At 38.0% G+C, this 20,222-nt stretch overlaps 1 protein-coding gene across 4 annotated transcripts in view; it reads right to left on the reverse strand.

Moving 5' to 3' along the window:
* The window catches only part of ULK4 (unc-51 like kinase 4), a 219,601-nt gene that overhangs the window by 80,989 nt on the left and 118,390 nt on the right, over nucleotides 1–20,222 (reverse strand). For all 4 annotated transcript variants that reach the window (XR_005857729.2, XM_025147506.3, XM_418812.7 and 1 more), the window contains one exon: nucleotides 10,990–11,095. Coding sequence is in view for 3 of the 4 variants with exons in the window: in XM_025147506.3 (XP_025003274.2) it covers nucleotides 10,990–11,095 (106 nt within the window). In the remaining variant the exon portion in view is untranslated. The remainder of the gene's footprint in view (nucleotides 1–10,989; nucleotides 11,096–20,222) is intronic.

A 20,222-nucleotide genomic window follows, 5' to 3' on the forward strand; every position in this document is an offset into this window, starting at 1 on the left:
ACACAAAAATATTACTTTCAGCATTTCAAAAAAATAAGGTAAACAATATTATAAAATCATATCCCGAAGGGAAAAAAATTCTATCACTGTAAAGATTTTAGTAATAAGGACTACTACTTTATATTTCTGTACAAGTTCAGATTTTGAAAAGGGTTTAAAAACACACAACTCTCACTCTCCAACTCTATGAGGAGGGAAAGCAGAGGGAGGTTGCCAGGCTCTGATCCTGGGAACTGATGTTGGGATGTGTGGGAATGGCAAAAAACCATGCTGGCAAGGCTCAGACTGGGAGTTAGGAAGCATTTCTGTACCATGAGGGTGGTCATACACTGGAACGAGCTTCCTAGAAAGGTGGCTGGAGCCCCATGCCCATAAGCATTCAAGAGGCATTTGGACAATGCCCTCAATATGCCTTAACTGTTGGTTAGTCCTTAGGTGGTCAGGCATTTGGACCTGATGGATCTTTGTGGGTCCCCTCCAACCAAAGCACTCCACTTTAAAAGAAAACTTGATTTTCCACTTTCCATTAAGATATAGTACTCCTTCTGCTTTAAAGAGAAAATTATTTCAAAGTTCAGTTGTCCACAACCAACTTAAACAGATCATTTTGTGAGATCAACACATTTGTTTAGCTCATAACTTTCATGTGAATGACTTTGAAGAGGAAAACAGCTGTCCTGGAGCTACTACAACTACTGAAAGCATCTGAAACAAAACAATAAAACAAAACACTTTTCAAATCAGTGAAAAAGAATTCGTAGAATCATAGAATAGTTTTAGCTGGAAGGGACCCTTAAAAGTCCTCTAGTTCAACACCACTGCAACACACAGGGACACCTATAGCTACATCAGGATGCTCAGAGCCTTTCCAGACTGACCTTGAATGTTTCCAGGGACAGAGCATCTACCACCTGTCTTGGCAACCTCTTCCAGTGCCTCAACACTCTTACTGTAAAAAACTTCTTCCTTATATCCAGTCTAATCTCCCCTCTTTTAGTTTGAAACCATTTCCCCTTGTCCTGTCACAACAGACCCTGCTGAAGAGTCTGGCCCTTCCTTCTTATAGCAGTCTCTCTCCTTTAGATACTGAAAGGCCACTCTCGGGTCTCCCCAGAACCTTCTCCAGGCTGAACAGCCCCAGCTCTCTCAGACTGTCCTCATAGGGGAGGTGCTCCATGCCTTTGATCATTTTTGTGGCTCTCCTCCGGACACACTCCAACAGGTCCATGTCTCTCCTGTACTGAGGACTCCACATCTGGATGCAGTACTCCAAGTCAGGCCTCACCAGTGCAGAGCAGAGGGACAAGATCACGTCCTTTGCCCTGCTGGCCGTGCTTCTGTTGCTGCCGCCTAGGATACGGTTGGCTTTTGGGGCACATTGCTGGCACATGTCCAGATTGCCATCCACCAGTATCCCAGGTCCTTTTTGGAAGGGCTGTGCTCCATCCTTACATCCCCCAGTTTGTACTGACAGTGGGGATTGCTACAACCCAGGTGCAAGACCTTGCATTTGGGTATGTTGAACCTCATGAGGTTCTCCTGGGCCCACTTCCCCAGCCTGTCTTGGTCCCTCTGGATGTCATCCTGCTCCTCAGGTGTGTTGATCGCATTACACACAATTCAAAGACCATCTGTGCACTACATAGATCGATCCTGTTTCAAACGGTGCTTCTTTTATAGCAATTGAAAAAATGAACTTATTTCAGTAGGATCAAATAACTGCATCTGAAGACAACCACTACACCATGACAGAGTAATGATTGATGTAGTTTAATTTTGTGTACAGTACTTTGTACCTTTCCAACTTCACACTTACCTCAAAACAGCAGTGATATAGTGCTTTCATACTGAGACAATAAAACAATATGAACAGTAGAACTGAAAATAAATGACATCTCTACAATCCATGGTACAGTGTCTGTATTCGAACAGGGTCTCTTTACAAATATATGCCTACATACATAATTTCATCTCTTAATACCATCTCTTAGCTCACTATTTATAGCTGGAAAGCTACACAGGGACACCAACATAATTAGATTTTCATTTATTATCTGTAACAACTTAGTTTGTGTAATCAATATTAAACTTGTAGCTAATACGACAGCTACACTTCTACCTAGTTACTCATTGTCTCAAACTGATCAAATCCACTAGTCCTAATATATGGCTTGGCTTGCACTTCATGAGTATACTGGCATGAATGTCTAATGATACTGCCTACATCAGACAGCAGGAAAAGTAGCATCTAGAATGAATGCAAAGAAGATAACCTCTAGAGGAGAGCAAACCACATCATTTATATGGCTAAGCAGATGAAAAAGTGCTCAGGCTTTAAAGACTTTTTTTTTTCCAATCCAGAGGTTTTCAACAGGGAACTTTCAGATATCCACATCCTCAGATGCAAAATCAATGACATTTTAACATTCAGAAAAATCACTTTCTAGATTAGTCTTCTAGCAGTCACTGTAATCACTTATGCCTTATTTTGTCCAGGAATCTGAGAGGTATGAGAAATTTCTATTACAGCTGACACACATATGTACATGTACGTAGATTGTTGAAGTGTTGAAATTGTTGTATTAATTGAACTTCCCCACCAATAAACTAAGCTGATCACCTGTGTTATTAAATTTCTGCATGTGCCTCTCAGACTCAAAAAACATGAATTCAGAACATTTTGAACACCTTTTTGTTGCTAGGCCTTTTTGTTTCCATAATTAGGTGTTAACGTGAGCTACTCCAGGCAGTTTCAAGTAAGCCATGCTGCAGGATGGTCTGTGTGGCTGACTGTGGGGACAATGCCAGCACAGAGAAGGACAGTCCTCTTTTACAATGCGGCACCAGCGACAACCTGCTGAACTTCTATTAACTTATTTCATCCTTTGAAGTCTTAGCAAGCGTGCTGTGACATTTTGCGCATTATGGGTACAGCTCTCAACAACAACAGGCTTGGTTCTGCTTCAATGGCATAACTGCTTCTCACAGCGATTACAGTTGCTATTTTCATCCTTTTCAAATGGCTGTATTGTTGAATATCACAGGAAGACGCAGGTTATTTTTTTCCTCAAAGACCCTGCTACTACCGTGATATTTTGACACAATTTCCAGTTATCTTTTATGATACCAAACTTCTAAGTTTAACAGTGTTATACATTTGCACCTGACTGACTGTCATTTAGGGTCAGAAAAACATGTCAGTACTGTTAAAAACATCCTGAATTTCATAACATCATAGGATAGACTTCGGGCTCAACCACTATAGATTCTCATATAAGCTGTAACTCAAACAAAAGTAGTGACACATGACTATTACCTTTTGATGCTCATAGTCATGTCTCTCTGCTCAAGAGATGAACTAGTAACAGCAGTGCTGGCAGAGAGCTGTGTAAGGCTTACATCCTGCATAGCAGTGGCTGTGAGCTGCATATAGCTCCCAAATGCAGCACTCTCCTGATGTTAGGAATATCTACAACTACTCCAACAGGGTGATACAGTCTATCCACATTATTTTCTGTACTTAAAATTAATTTCTTGTATTTTTTGAAGTGAGAGCAGTTTGTTTCAAGATGTCGATCAAATACAGAAAAGCTATTTTTGTGTTCTTACTCTCATTGATTTCCCTAACTTTTTCTCCCTGCCACTTTCCATGTAGAATAACAGTATCTTGAAGATAATCATAGAATCCTGAGTTGGAAGGGACCCTTAAAGATCATCTAGTCCAACTGTCTTGCAATGAACAGGGACATCCACAGCTACATCAGGTGCACAGAGCCTGGTCCAGCCTGGCCTTGAGTGTCTCCTTGAATGACTGAATGATCTGACCTACGTATTTACTCAGGGCACTATACAATAAGCAAGCAAAAAATACTTTCATGAAAAAAAAAATTCTATCTTCACTCAGTGAAGAAAAATTCCTATACTGCAAGTTGTACAAGTTCTTCAGGAAAATTCTGCTTTCCAGAAATAAGTCATAACAAAGACTCTTGACGATAAGGACTTGTACTTTTAGTACAAGCACTGTTAATGACTAAATAAACTGAAAATAATCCATACAGTCAAGTTTAATTAGCATAAAAACAATACAGTAAAAATAACCCAATCACTCTTTACCTACTACTTTGAAAAGGCAGTACCCTCACTGAACACCCTGTATCTACAGGCAGGGATTTGTTCTTTGTAAGGAGGAGAAGATAAACAAATGGCTTCAGAACTAGTGATATGTGTTTGTTTTCTACACAGAACAAGTCCATTTGTTTGTTCTAAGTGCAGATTTGTTTAAGTAATGCATTTTATAGGTTTCTGTAACTATCATCTTTCCTTTCTAAGCTCACTTCCACTGTAAGAGTAATCCACAATCCTTTCCTTGACCACGGTCTTAGAGTCAGTTGAGACAAACTCCCAGCTCAGAAGGAAATCCTGAACCTTTGAAGTCAGGCACTCCAACAATTCACCTATATTCTTAAAATCAAAACTGCACGCAACATCATGCCAACACTTTCTTGGTGCTTCACAGTAGTTCAAACTACTGTTGTACAGGTGAGTATGGCAGGGAGAATCATAGAACGGCCTGGGTTGAAAAGGACCACAACAATCATCAAGTTTCAACCCCCCTGCTCTATGCAGGGTCACCAACCACCAGATCAGGCTGCCCAGAGCCACATCCAGCCCGGCCTTGAATGCCTCCAGGGATGGGGCATCCACAACCTCCTTGAACAAGGAGGATGTGTTCCAGTGCGTCACCACCCTCTGTGTGAATAACTTCCACCTAATATCTAACCTAAACCTCCCTTGTCTCACTTAAAACCATTCCTCAGTTAAAACCCTTGCCCTATCACTATCCACCCTCATAAACAGCCATTCCCCCTCATGTTGATATGCTCCTTTCAATGCCACAACGAGGTCTCCTAGAGCCTTCTCTTCTCCAAGCTAAACAAGCCCGGTTCCCTCAACCTTTCCTCATAGGAGAGGTGCACCAGACCTCTGATCATCTCAGTGAAAGATGTGATTTGTTAAGTTACTGCAGCCTACTGTCTAATTTAATACTGACAATTTAGCATGTGGGAGTGAGCTGGCTAGGAAGTCAGAAGCTATTATGAAGAAGTTCAAAGCTGCTGTTTAGAAACATGCTATAGGCAGCAGATTATGTGTTTTGGAAACTGAAGCAGAAATGCTATTACCTATAAGGACATTAAAGGTAGAAAAATATCCTCTAAAGATCTAGTTCGAAAACTTTGGGGTCTACCTAGAGAGCTCAGAATTCATTGTTATTTACCTGTCATTAAAGATTTGTGTTTGTTTCCTCTTCAACAAAAAAAAGAAAAGTTAGATGCTGGTCTCACAAGTGCTATGTTTGGATATGCAATATTTAACAGACTTGAACAATACAAAGCACAAAGACACTTGAAATCTAATCAATCTCCTGACATTTGACTAGAAGTCAAAGCAGTGAACCACAAGTTGTTAAAGTTTACTTCACCCATGAAAACTAATCTCTTTCTTTCACGAGGAGCACATGAATTATGATGATCTGAACACGAAGTTTAACTGTAGATTTCTTCCTTTTTAATAACTGTCTGTTTTAAGCACTTACCATGCTTTCTAAATATGTTTTGTTGTTCTAGGTGTCAAAACGTACAGTTTCATTTTTATTTTCATTCCTGAGACTCAATAGCATTAATACATAAGGAATAAAGTTTAGGATTTGCTGTACTATATAATAGAAACTGTTTTCAAACATCCAGACAAAGTTTTCTGCTTACTTTGCTAGTGATGGCTGTTTCAGAGCAGGTGCCAAGCACAGAATTACAGCAGTAGAGACTGGAAAAGGTCATTCAATTCAACTTGTTAGAGCTAAACTTTCACATACACATGATCTCCTTATAAGACTACCATGAAAACATGTTTATAGACATCTTACAGAATATAATGAGATTCCAAAAAGCCCTAAAAAATGTGAACTCATTGTTAAGCAAAACTGGGGTGCAAACAATTTATTAGATAATCTTTGAGTTACACTGGAAACCCTTCTCGAAGACAAAATTACTTGGAATTACTTCTATACATAGTGAAAAAAGCTGGATCTCAATAAAGCAGTTGAAGCCTTTGAAACATTTCTACATTCTAAAATAGCATGTCTAAAGTCTACCTATAAGCAAATGCTACTGATACAACAGTTGGAATGATTAATTTCCTTGACTTGGAATATGTCCCAGGCAGCAAGTAGGACCCCAAAAGTTTGAAGACACTGTTCATTAGAAAGCCCCAACCACTACAGAAACAAATGGTCTATTACTACGACTGTACTCCTATGATACCTCCTTAAGAGCTGATGATTCTACTACCTAAAATTGTGTATTCATTTTGTAGACAGCAGACAGCATCAGCCCTCTTTACATGGCAAGCACAAGTAATATACAGCTGGTTGTATCATGACTACGAGAACTAACTATCTCATTTCCTACAGATTTGCATCTTGTATGTCTGCCTATCTGCACAGCCAGAACTTGCCATCTCTCCCAGTGATGACTCCCATTCCTTATTTCTGAAGCCTTGGCACTGCTCTGCCCTACGTCACCTAACTACAAGGATGTGCTGTAGCAGGAGTGAGTTCCACACACTCGCTGATCCTGTAGCATCATTGCATAGCTTCCTTCCTCAGCCACTGATCAACAACACACTGTTGAATTCAGTTGTTACAAACTTAAAAGATTGCAAATAGCCTGAAAAGAAACCGTAAAGTGAATACCAAAAAAAGGCTAGGGAGGATATAGCAGCATTAATAGATCTCAAGAGCCCTATTAGTTGGCCACAGGCTATTATATAAGGTCACATCCAACACTTTACAAGTTAATCTAATAAATTCTAAGGAAAACAGAATCACAAATGAGAAGGTTTCACTTCCTATCAGTACAAAGCCTAATCCAGGATATAAAGTTGTAGCAGTTGGCTCCACTTTGATCACACTGCAGCACAACAAAAGAAAGAATATAGTTTTAAAATGATGCTTTCTCACAGCCACTTTCCTTAGATTTTACCTCAAGAAACTAAGGGTGCAATGAAATCCTTGGGTTTTTTGTTGTTGTTGTTGTTTGGTTGTTTTTTTTTTTTTTACAACCTAATTTCCATAGGTATAGGCCGAGAAAACAGGTTGCAAACTTCACATATTTTAGATTTTCTAACTTAGGAATGTGGGGTATTAGAACTCATTTCTTTCTCCAAATGTGCAAGTACATTTATATTGTTTCACATGTCATGCGTCGCATTGCTTTGTTTGCTGTGGGTTAGCCAGGAACAGATAACAGATAAGTCTATGCTATCATCTTCCCTCAAGCTATGGCACTAAATTGGATCTCTTTTCTGTTGATTATTACAGAACCAACACAAAAACTGTATATCTCAAAGTAGCTTAAAATTGTCCACTGATTTCAAAAGATGGGAAAAGGGAGAAAAGAAAGAGACTTGTAGACAAACAAAGGGAAAGGGGTAAGTTTCACATTCTTAGAAGATCACACTAAAAATGACCATTGTCTTGATTTTTTAGCATCTCATCTCAACTTTTCACAGGAGACCATATACTAATCCTAGTCTATTTACTGACTTCCAGTCTCAGTAATTAAACTGAATCATATAATTCCCCTCTGATTATTAAGTGGAAATTGTTGTTAATGTTAACAGAACAAATGTTTAATAGCTGATAATACAGCAGCATTTCAAATTCCCTTTGCAACTTCAGTTGCGTATATTATTGTCCTTTCCACCTTTTGACATTACAGGCAGTTATCGTTATATGTATTACATTACCCATCACATGAGGACGTAGTTCAGGGGAAAGATAAATTAATGATAGACTGCCCACTCTTGAGAGAAGGAACAATTCAGCAAGTAAGCTGCTACTCTTTAACTGTTTTACTCTTTTACTGTTTTTTTGGCAGCTGAAGAAAGGCATACAAAGAATTGGAAAGAAATCCTCATTGCTAGTGTCCAGACTGTTGAAAACTAAAGCTTGGCAGGACTTGCCCCTTAACCTGAGCTCCTAACAATGTTTAGCATGTATTTAGAGTTTTTAATTTCTAAAGCTCCATATATGCAAGAGTTAATCAACATACTACAAAGGTGAAGTATGGGAAACTGACATATTTCACAGTTTTTGGTAACAGAACAGCTCATGAATGTTGACTGCCTTAATTAACAGCCCGAAAAAAGAGTGTTAATGTGTAAATGTGCACCTTCAGCAAGTTTGCAGAAGTCACCAAAGTGAGGCAAGCGGCTGATGCAGCGAAGGGTTGGGCCAGTGTTCAGAAAGAGCTCAGAAAGCTGAAAAGCTCAAGAAGCAGACTGACAGAAATCTCTTACAGTTCATTAAAGGCAAATTCTGTACTTGGGTAGGAATAACTACAGGTAATACTGCAGACAGATGCTGGAAATACACACATTGTGTGCTCAACCCTCCCAGATGTCCTGGTGGCTCTTTCCTGGATTTGACTCCTATTTCTCACCGTCCTGTATTTTGAAGCCCAAAGCAGAATGCAGTATTCCAGATACGATCCCACAAGTAAAGAACAGAGAATAATAACCACTTCCCTCAACCTTCCAGTTATTCTTTCTTGTGGCAGCCCAGATTTGCTTTTATTGCTGCAAAGGCACCTGCTGACTCATATTCAGCTTTTTCATTGGTCCCCAAGATCCTCTGCAACAGAGGTCTTACTGCCCATTTTATTGGCTTGTGCTCTTTTCCCTCACTCTAAAATCATTCAAAAATGACAAAGTTGAACATCGAAGATGGTAGCAGAGGATGTTTAAGGTATTTTCTTGTAGCAAATACTACATATTTAGTTGGCAAACAAAGGGATAAAAAGCCTTTCAGTTTAGGCAGAAGAATATTTCTCCCAGTTCCATTCAAAGAAAGTCTTACAGTCTACAGCTATGAAATCAGTAGTTTCATAACATTCTTACAAACCAAATTTGAGAAGTTCTCCACTTGACAATTATGCCCTTAATCAATAAAGCAATGACTGAAATACAGGTTTCTACTACTCTGAAGAATAGCCCATTAGTAAAAAGGATGGGAGAAGACAGGGATATTTTACTTTAGATTATTTTTGGCTGCTATGCTGTTTTAACTAGTGTACTGAAGTTCAGTGACCCAAGTTTGCATTGTCCAATCACTAATAGTCTGAACACATTACTGAATTTTTTTTTATGACATAGCATAAGGAAAAGATTAAAGACTAAAGTTTCGAGCTCACTTCCTTAATTTGGGAATTACCATGATGGAAGGGATGCATTTTATTTTTGGAGCAGATAAGATGTGAGAGAGCATTGACATACTAACAGCAGCAGAAAAAGCACATGGGAGTTTGCTCTGTAAGACAATAAAGTGAAGTTTAGGGAACGGTGTCAGTTTTGCTATGTTGTTGAATAGTTTTGCACCAAATTTGCCATGCAGAATTGCAGAGCTTATTACTTTGACTAAGATACGCCAATTCTTTAGTTACATGTAGGACCCGAGATAACTTCTTTATCATTGTGCAGCTTAAAGAAAGTATCCTGCTGCAGCTCAGATCTGCTAGCTTAGGATAAGATCAGATCGGTGCTAGCCCAAAGCTAGCCCAGAGAAAGCAAAAGCAACACTTACATCTAACCCCCTATAAACTTTCAGCATTTCTAGGATGATAGGCACTTCGCTGAGAAACAACCAAAACCCTACAAACCATCCCTCTCTAACTCGTTTACATTTTCCTTTTCCTCTGGCATATGATTCTCACACAACTAAATCCAGAGTGGATCTGTTTCAGAAAGAGAGGAAAACTTCATTAGCTACAATGTCAAATTCCTGTTGGAACTTTGGCCTTCAGAGCAAAAAGAATCAGGAACTCAGATCTCTTACCTTCTAGATGAGTGCTTCATCTACTGAGGTAATGATGAAATCAAGGACACAACCACTTCTGCAGCTCTTCACAGATTTATATGCTGGTGTGTGTTCAACTTTTTGTTGTCATTTTTTAAAGAGTTTCTAATGCAGATTCAAATCTTCAATCTGCACAGCAGTATCAGTGTATAATACATAAACCGCTGATTATACTTTCATTTGGCTCCTTGTCTGGTCTGATGACCAACACAAAAGCTGACCTCTAAGGAAGTGACCTCCCACCTTTTGCCCCCTGCCTTCCTCAGTCTTTTTGTAGAGACTTCTAAGAGGTTTCCTCTCAACTCTTGGCTTCAGAAGAGACTTAGTTGTTTCTTTGTCTTTCTACCCAAATTCCTTCCCTTTCATTCTGGAGTATTCCATACATTCTATGTCAGTAGCATCAGTCCTTCATTTATTTTGTACAACTGCCATTATAGATCTGTATTGCCGGCTGTCAGTTACTCATTAACTACAAGTAAGAGCAAAGTTACATAGACTTTCAACAGTAGAAGCTTTCTCTTCATTTTGTAAACCAGAACCAAGCTGTAAATAAAAGGCAACTTCAAAAATAAAATACAGTGAAAATAAGTAGAATGGCTTGACTAACAAGGCTGCAGAGTTAGTTTGGTCTCCATCCCATCAGTCCTCGCTACTGGACTGGAACACCAGCCTGTTCTTTTAAGACATCCACAATTATTATATAACAACTTCGCAGTTTTGAACAGTGGGAAAATTAAGGACTTGCAGAACCCATGCCTGCATTCTGCATTGCTATGGTTAGAGTTCCAGCCCACTCCTTTCCAAAGCCAATCTTCATAGGTAAAATGAAACTGCCAGTCAGTAATTATTTTATAACCACATTCAGAGGAACAGCTTTCTGAAAGTTAAATTTCCAACCAGAATTCTTAAGTGAGGTAGATGAAGTGAGGTGTTGCATCGACCAGTTACAAAGCGATTACTAAACAACCACTATAGAAGATAAATATATTCAGGTCCAAAATCTCACGCAGCGTGAGACAACACAACAGACTGGGAAACATGTATGAAGTAGAATAACTATAAAGGTAAAGAAGACATACCTTCTGCAAAGAGTAACATCATATTTGTGCTTTTGCTAGTAACCACGTTGTTCAGTAAGGCAACTGCAGTTTGCGTTGTATTCCCTAGTATATTGTCTTGGTGTTCCTGTAAGTAAAAATTAAAAAAATCTAGTATTTATTCTGAAAGGTTGGTAAAAGACTACTTCCTTCCAAAAATGTAGTAACACAAAAGCATTACTCTCTCAACCCCTTGAGCTTCAATGTTTAAAATACCAGAAAACTTAAAAATACCAACATCTTGCCAAAAGATTTTCTTTTAATCAGAAGAATTCATAGCTAGGTGTAAAATGTTCGGACTTTTAAAAATACTACTGAGACTTATCAGTCTCTAATCTCTACATATTCAGAACCAGGAACTTTTCCTTTTATACAATATTACTTTTAGTAATAGTATTGATTTTATTCTTATCAGTTTCAGCTTGATAACCGAGAATAAGTCATAAAAATCTACTTTTGTCTCTGCTTGTACACTGTCAACAGTATAAACTTAATTCTGTATACACATCAGGTATCTATTTCTGTATCTACTTACATCACTCCCACGATGTCTTTCTTATGCTTGAAAATTGCTTCAGTAATTTTTGACAATATTCTGAGACTACACAAACAATAGCAAGCTCTCAGGATCACTAAATAAATTTCAAATGAAAAGGGGAGATTTAGAATGGATATAAGGAAAAAGGCTTTTATTTACAATAAGGGTGGTGATGTACTGACACAGGTTGCCCAGAGAGGTGGTGGAAGCCCCATCCCTGGAGACATTCAAGGTCAGGCTGGATGGGGCTCTGAGCATCTTGATCTCACTGTAGGTGTATAGGTGCCCATTCATTGCAGAGGTGTTAGACTGGATGGCCTTTAAGGGTCTCTTCCAACTCAAAAGATTCTACAATTCTATGATTCTTCTGCTGTTGTTGTACTTAACACACTTGCACACTTAGTTTGAAAGGAGTGGACAAGGCAGTGAGAACAAAACATTTATTTACTCACACTAATCACAGTAATAACTCACATAGCTTCCAAATATCCAAACTAGGATAAGCTTTTCCAAATCTGAGTCTAGATATAAATATCAACCTGAATGCATTTCAAATCTCCCCAGGAGGCTCAGGAAATATTCGATCCAATTTTTCAGACTAAAATCCTACTAGAAGCATACATCCAAAGTGAAAATAACATTAATAAAAAGTCCTATTTCAGATATTGCAGCTTTTTCATATGAATCTTCACTTCCAGGCTTCCCTGCCCCATCAAATCTCTCAATATACTGACATTACTTGATTACTTCACTGCCACAGAACATGCTGTATCTTCTGAGCCATTTCCTGAAGTAGCTCCTTGAAAAAAAAGCTCAAATTTGAAATTGAACAAGACAGAAGATTATTGGTCTAAAGTTCAGTGAAGTATCTCTAATGCCAAAAGTGACTTCAGTCCTTGAATACAGTTGAACAAACCTCCGCCCTGAAAGTTCCTTTAGAAGATGAATGCCAGTGGCCAGGAAGTTTATTTTCTGCAGCTCTCTGCTCAGGGTATTTATGACCTTCTCTCTCAGATATATTCTTGAAAACAGCAGCAATTTATTCTTCATTAGGAAAATTTTATTGATCACCTAAGTGCCATAGCTTCTGCAGAATTAGCCTGACTGACTGCCGGCCAGCAGCAATCACAAGTAACATGTTTTACTAATCTTCCAAGTATTCACTCCAGGTCAACTTATGAATGACATTCAGAGTGATATCTCTAGTTTCATAAGCCACTTTCTACATTGGGTTAGGACTAAGCAACAGCACTGCATTTAGGAAAAGCCATGCTACCTAAATCCCTACCAGTGGCCGTAAGAAAAGTTCAGGCAAGAATCTCCTGAGTTTTATTTCTTTCCCAAACTGATGAAATTTAGGATACTGTAAAGTGTGTACTCAGTGCCTCTTCAGAAAATACTGTTACAATGGTACAAAGGGTCATGCTATGTGAAAAACAAATGCTTTCCTTTAAACATTTATCAGTCAAAGGATTTTTCTATAGGCATAGGCTCAGACATCTGCTTTGAGGGAATTAATTTCTGTTACTGCACTCAGAAACTAAAATCAAATGCTATTATTTACTATAAATACCATGAAACATACATGATAAGGCATAATGTATTAAAGGATGAAGAAATACATAAGCATTTCCAGCCTACCATTCAACTTAAAGCCCTAAGAATTCTCTATTTCTGCTAGAGCTCTTCAAATTGTATCATGAGAAATGATGAGGAAGAGTGCAGTTTCCTACCGAACACTAAGAGAATATATCCAGGATCTCCGAAGTTCTATTCACTTTACACAGCACTTAGAGGCGTCATTAATGACTTCTATACTCCTATGAAAGTTTAAAATACAGCCAGATATATTTGAAAGCTATGTTGGAAAGCATAAATGCCACATTCTCCAGAAGATAAAGCAGGAAAATAGAAAAGAGATACCGTAAAGTCATAATACTAAAAATAAATCTGAAGTTATTGCTTACAGATAGCTGAAGGGTAAGAAAAACATTTATTTGAAAAACCAACATGTTTACCTGTTAATCGATCATCACAGTATTTTCTTAACTCTCAAAAAGAACATTCAGAATACAAAACCTTTTATAAATACAACAGAAACAATAATTCAACGGCTAGGTGTTATTCAAGATGAAATTAATAAAAACAAAATACTCTAGACATGCCAAAATAAGAGATGACTCATTTTCACTGCAAGTATTTGCTACTGCTTCATATATTTCTGAAGTAAACACCTTCTAGTAGAATTCCCCTTTGAAATATACAACTATAAAAAAAAAGTTGGCAGTTGTTTGTAATTGCAATCTTTTGCATCTACCAGGTTACTCATGTTAACATGAAGCCAACTTTGCTTTTAGTGAGGATCAATTACACTACACAACCCTCTAGTGAAGGACTGATACTGAAGCTGTTATTTACACTAAAGCATATGCAACAAAAACCTACATTACCCTAAATACGTTCAGACTGGAATTCAAGATGGAAATGTATATCGTGGAAGCAAAACAGTTTCTTAATGAATAAAATAATCTCATAAGAAGCGTACTCAGCTGGAATACTAGAATTTTAACGTATGGATCACAGATAAACTGTGACAAGATACTGGGTTTCAAGAAGCTACAGGTATGCCTCACTTACCTAGGTCATCACTGATTGCTGCTAGACTAGATTTTAGAAGTCTATAAAAAAATACGTAACTTCCTCATAATCTATCAAGGAGCAAAGCTGATCTAATTTGTGTGCACAGCACCACAGACTGGATATTTAATGAACAGTGCACTTGACAGCTTTAATAAAACATAGCATTTGCCAGCAGAGATAATTAGAATTGAAGCAGCAAAATTCTAGTGTTTGGCAACACAGATGAAACAACTTCATTAAAATGTACAGCTTCGGCAAATGAAAGGCAGGAAAGCACTGGACCCTGAAGAATCAGCCTTCTCAAAACTAATTGCTTCAGTGCTTAAAAAGGACAGCTATAAAATATCAAGTGCATAACAAGGAAATACTAGCATAAAAAAAGAACCACAGAAGATAAATCAGGCTTTTCAAATGGGACTGCGCTGTATTTAGGCCATTAAACTTTTCGTTCTCATTTTGAAGGGCTGTATGTTAACAAAAGACATAAGTTGAAGTATTTTTTAAAGCCAGTTAGGTAAGAGGGTATGAATTAGCAAGGTGGGAGTATGAAACTAAGATACTGTAGTCTAAAGCTATCGTTTCTCTTCCTTTTAGTATATTAGGGCAGCGTAGGTAGACTACGGTATTTTAATTACATTTTAGATAAAAGATCAGATAGCAATTGTGGTAAGAAGTTACCAATTTGTGAGACTTCACATACATGCCTCCAACTCATTTAACTAAGAATCTAAAAAAAAAAACAAAGGCTCTAAATGCAATTTTTGCAGATATGCTGTAATTAAATGTAAGTGCTCCACAGCAGCACTGTTCATTCAGTGTAATCAGAGTGATTAACTGTACAGGGACTCTCCTTCCCAAGCTTATATATGAGCTATGAATGTGAGTCAGGAAGAAAAGAGGACATAACGAAGAGGTTTGATTTTTCATACATGAAATCCATGGAAAGATGAAAATTACAGAAGTGAACCACATCCTAACTACATTTACTAAAAGATGCAGTTTTTACTTGATGGTCGATTGACCATTGATATGGTGATATCCTCATGAGGATATCACAAGGAGCACAACTTAATACTGCATTCAACCTAGATTACTATGATACACTATAATACTTTATATGCATGAAATAGAGGATGAAAAACTTTTCTGCCTGTAACAGTGGTACAGGAAAGCAGTATTATTTGCACATAGCCTACACAGGACATTTACAGTAACCTATGTACTGTTCTTTGCTTCTTCTTTTCAAACACATGACAAAGTTCACTGAGAAACAAATTTAAAGCAGCCATGAATAGGCTAAACAGGCCTTAAACATTTTGTGGCTTCTGGTGCAAAGACCACTCATGCATTAGCTGAAAACATTTAAATACAGATCCCAAATTTTAATGCAGTACTATTTCGCTTATTCTTGATAAAAGTCGGGAAAAAAATAACAGTCTAAAATAGACATCTCTCCTGCAATCATGCTTTTCAAAAAATAGCCTTGTTGCACAGTAGTTTTAACAGAGCTGGTATTCCTAAATCTTTTCCTATCATATATCATAAGGATCTACTACAAAGCTAGCAAACAATTTCTGGAATAATCATGCTTCTTGGATGAGTCACAACAGTGATACCTGTAGATGAGAAGTCTTGTAACTTTGAAAAAGAATGCTGCTTAAATACAGAAAAAAATAAAAGCTGTACTCCTAGTCACCAAGTGACTAAGGAGAGTTGGTTGAGGACAGGGATACAGGAATAATTAAGAAGTGGAGGACATAGAAGGCCACTAATAAAAACCCAGAATGTCAAGTATCAGCCAACAGAAAGAGATAGTCATAGATTTTGTTCTCTCACCCACTGCAATAGGTGATATAGAATTACACAAAATATTTTTTCAGAAGTACATCAATTTACAAGTATGTTCTCTTGCCTGGGTTCAGATTTTCAGACATCTAACAATCTTTTTTTTTTTAATTCTGAAACTCGTTTGTCGCATCCTTTTCATTTCCCCAAGTTCCTTGTTATCTTGGAGACAAGCATGCAATTTTATCTGCACTAATGTCAGAATCTCATGAGGCGTAAGGAGGAAAGGTGTTATTTACAACAAACAGAGCTCTAAGCAATGTTGCCTCTGTGGAACGAAAAGATGAAATTTGTTGCTTTTAGAAAAGCAGTTTCTGTCAAGATCATGCAAGTGCTTCTTTTGTGCACAAAACATTAAGAAATGAAAATCTCAACAGACTACTGTCCCTTCTCTTCTCCTTCCCAAATACAAAAATAAAAGGCCAAAGAACAAATCCCATGCAGGCACTGTGAACAAAAACAGTATTTTTTAATAGCATGTTAATAGGGTAACTACTTTTCCTCCTTTATGTTTCAACATGTAGAGGTGGAATAAATCAAACTAAACCAAGAAAGAAAAATTAAGTAGTGAGCTAAGGATTGCAAATCTGCCCCATGCCAGCAAGCACAAGGTTTGTAACCAATACAAAGAGAAGAATGCTTAAATCTGCTCAGAATTAGAGGTAGACATCTTCAAAGAGAACTAACCCTTACTAAGAGGGAAACCATATGAAGACTTGTCAACAATACTACTTTACACATGATGAAAGGAGAAGGATTCCAAGATACTGATGTACTTCTAAAATTACCATGTAACACTTTTAGCAGAAACTATGAGGGTCCCAAATCCTAAGCAAGAATTCCATTTTGTATCTACTTTTCCTTTTTATTTATTAGACAAAGAAGAAAAGAAGAAAAAAGTTAAAAAGAATAAAAAGAAAGAAAAAAGTAAAGAAAAAAATCATAGAATCATATAATGGCTTACATTAGAAGGGACCTCAAGGATCATCAAGTTCCAACCTCCCTGCTGCAGGTGGTGCCAACCGCAGCAGATCAGGCTGCCCCATGCAACCTGCCTCTGAACACCTACAAGGATGGGGCATCCACAACCTCTATGGGCAGTTGTGCCAGTGCCTCACCATCCTCTCAGTGAAAAACTTCCCCCTTGAGTCTAAAAAAAAAAATATTCCAAAAACAAAGGGAAGAAAAAAAAAAAGAAAAAAAAGAACAAGAAAGCCTTAGTGCTGAAGTTTCTTAGTCATTTTTCACTGAATCAAATTGTGATGGGGGTGCAGGAGGGGAGCACACAAACTACTGATCTGATTCAGTAAATTTAATGTACAATCTTTGGTCTAATTTTTGGACAAAGGCACAGGATAAATTTTGTTGCTGCACAATAACCAGCCACACAGTCCTACATCCACATTTACAGATGACGTGCAAAGCAACTCAGCAGTGAATCTCTAAACTAAACACCATTTTTCTTCCTACAGAGCTTTACATAAATTTCTGACACCCATGACACCTGAAAGCTTCTCTTTGTTTCTGAAAATCATAGGGAAAGGAGAACATGTTCTCAATGGTACAGTTCTTTGCTGCCAATAGAGGCGGCTTGAGATTCCTCTCTGCAAGCAGTGCCGAACTCTTCTACAAAGAAACTGTCAGAATTTCCTATAAGAACATAATTTTCTCCGCTATCTGGAAAGGATTACAGCAATTAACCTCCTAAGCATTAAAGATCATGTTTGTGAATACAGCTTTTAAAAGAAAAACTTGCCCTGAAGAGACAGTGTGGAAAAGAAGCGACATGGATATCCTATAGCCTGGAGGATGACGCTTCCTCCTATCAGGGAAGATCCTGGCACTCTGGAAGTGCTCATGCTTTGAAGCAATGAAGCCCCCTAAAAGAAACTGATACCACCAAAGCAGAAACATCGTATTTAGTATCATACATGTGTAAATGCCATGGAGAATACATGTGTAAATGCCATGGAGACTCTCAAGTATCAGTGACATGTTTGATCCACAAACTCACTTGGGAGCTGCAACAAGCCCTTACACCAACAAGCATCCATTCCAAAATATTCGCTTCTCAGACTTACATTTTCAGCATCAATACAAAGTTACTTCCTAAACAACTTCAGAAAACAGACAGATACCAATCAACTGACATTCCTTTTCCACATAGACCTTGCTTTGATGTAAATGACAGCCTCTTTGACATTGCAAGGAAAGCAGCTTAGATGAGTTGGGGGAATTTGTTGATGATGGTATTAATTCGGAGAACACAGCTTCATTAGACTTATCCAAAGGATCACATTAAAATTTTTGACTGGGAAAGTTTTAAAGTGTTCAGAATGGAATCTTTGATTTAAATTATAAGAAGAGACACATCCTGATTAGGATAATAGGACAGGGCAATAAATAAGGCACTCATGTCAAACACAGAAAATGTTTCAAATCTATGATGAAATTGGGCTACCCATGGATTTGTACATTGGCTTCCTATCCTCTGCATGCCCTAATCCATCATTAGCTTTTAAAGAACAGGTCACTGTCTTTTCTCCCCTAGAGCCCCCCCACTCACTTCTCTATACCTAACTAACTGCTAAATTAAGGTCAGAAATTGAAAATGACTCTGTGATTATACCACCCACAGAGGTGTGCAAGATCCAGGCTGAAATGCCAGCTACATTTTCCTTAACAACTGAAAAAAAAATTAAAGAAAAAAAAGTAGACTTTTCTTTAAAAGTAGAAAAGGAAAATACCCATTGTTCTTAATCTCAAATTGAATATATCACTCTTCACATTCAAAGACTATCTTGAAACTCAGCAGTGCTGTAGAAAAATGTGTTGAATGTGAAGTCATGGGCTGACAAAGTAACACACAGAAGTTGAACCTGTTTGAATGTGGAAAGGATGCTTTTTCCTACAAAAACTTAGTTTGGTTGAGGGGAGATATCAAACATAGCAGGAAAAATATATTCATATATTTAAGTTTTTTATTTTACCCTTTGTTTTATGCTTTCTGCTCTTTAAGTACTATTTAGTTTGAAGTATATTTTTTTCCATTAATTCACCTTTATATAGTAAAAGCAAGAGAAAACACTGATAATTTTTTAAATTCAAATTCCTTGAAAAAATAAGGAGCTGTTCCAACGAAAGGAAGCATCTGCTGAATATTGTGTTACTGAGATGACAATCTTATTACCTAGGGAAAAGACAGAAGGGGTCTGATTAATGTTTATAAATATGTAAAGGGGAAGGAGAGGCAAGCAGATGAGGACAGGCTCATCTTGGTGGTGTGTAGTGATAGGGCAAGGAGCAGCAGCCTAACGCTTGAACACCAAAAGTTCCATACAACGTGGAAGAACTTCTTTATGGTAAGGGTGACAGAGCACTAGAACAGGCTGCCCAGAGAGGTTGTGGAGTCTCCTTCTATGGAGATATTCAAGACCCGCCTAGACACCTACCTGTGTGACCTATTGTAGGGAACTTGCTTTAGCAGGGAGGTTGGACTCTTATTTCTTGCAGTCCCTTCCAATCCCTGCAGTTCTGTGATTCTATGATATTGTTATTTCTTCATTTCTATTAGGATTTTGAATTTAGGAGTTAGCTAAATAGTTAATATCTAGTCTGAAAGACTCTGACTAAATTCTGCCTTCTTCTCTACCTTTTTAAGGCAGCCCTTTTAATCCCAGATACCTGTTCCTCAGGGTTTTGCATTTCCATGGAGTGGAGCGTTTAGAAAACAAACACGTTTAGCAATCAAACTATGAGCAATCAGCACTTCACTCAGCCCTAAGGATATATACTGCATGTACCAATGTTCTAGTAAATTCAGCTCCCAGCCCCTGCCTCTCAAGGTACTCCTGTAGCAGCAAACCACATCTCCTGTTAGCAGATACCCAGGCACCGAGCCACCAGGCAGGAAACAGGTGAGGGCAAACAACGTTCCTCAGTGAACTGACTGGCAGAAGTACTGAAAAGAAACGCAGCTAGCAATATTATCACACAGGTCAGTTTCTATTTCTTTCATGTTCCAGCCGTGGGCTTAGACAGGCAAGCAATTACGCTCTGAGCAAACTATAATCACATTATGGTACTATGTAGACAAGGCAAGAGAAATTATAAACTGTTTGCCAGCTATATACGAAAGCTACATCTAATATAACACTGGTTAAGGGTCAATAGAAAATTGCTAAACTACTAC

Source organism: Gallus gallus, chromosome 2 (assembly GCF_016699485.2).
Source record: "Gallus gallus isolate bGalGal1 chromosome 2, bGalGal1.mat.broiler.GRCg7b, whole genome shotgun sequence".
NCBI classification, from domain to species: Eukaryota; Metazoa; Chordata; class Aves; order Galliformes; family Phasianidae; genus Gallus; species Gallus gallus.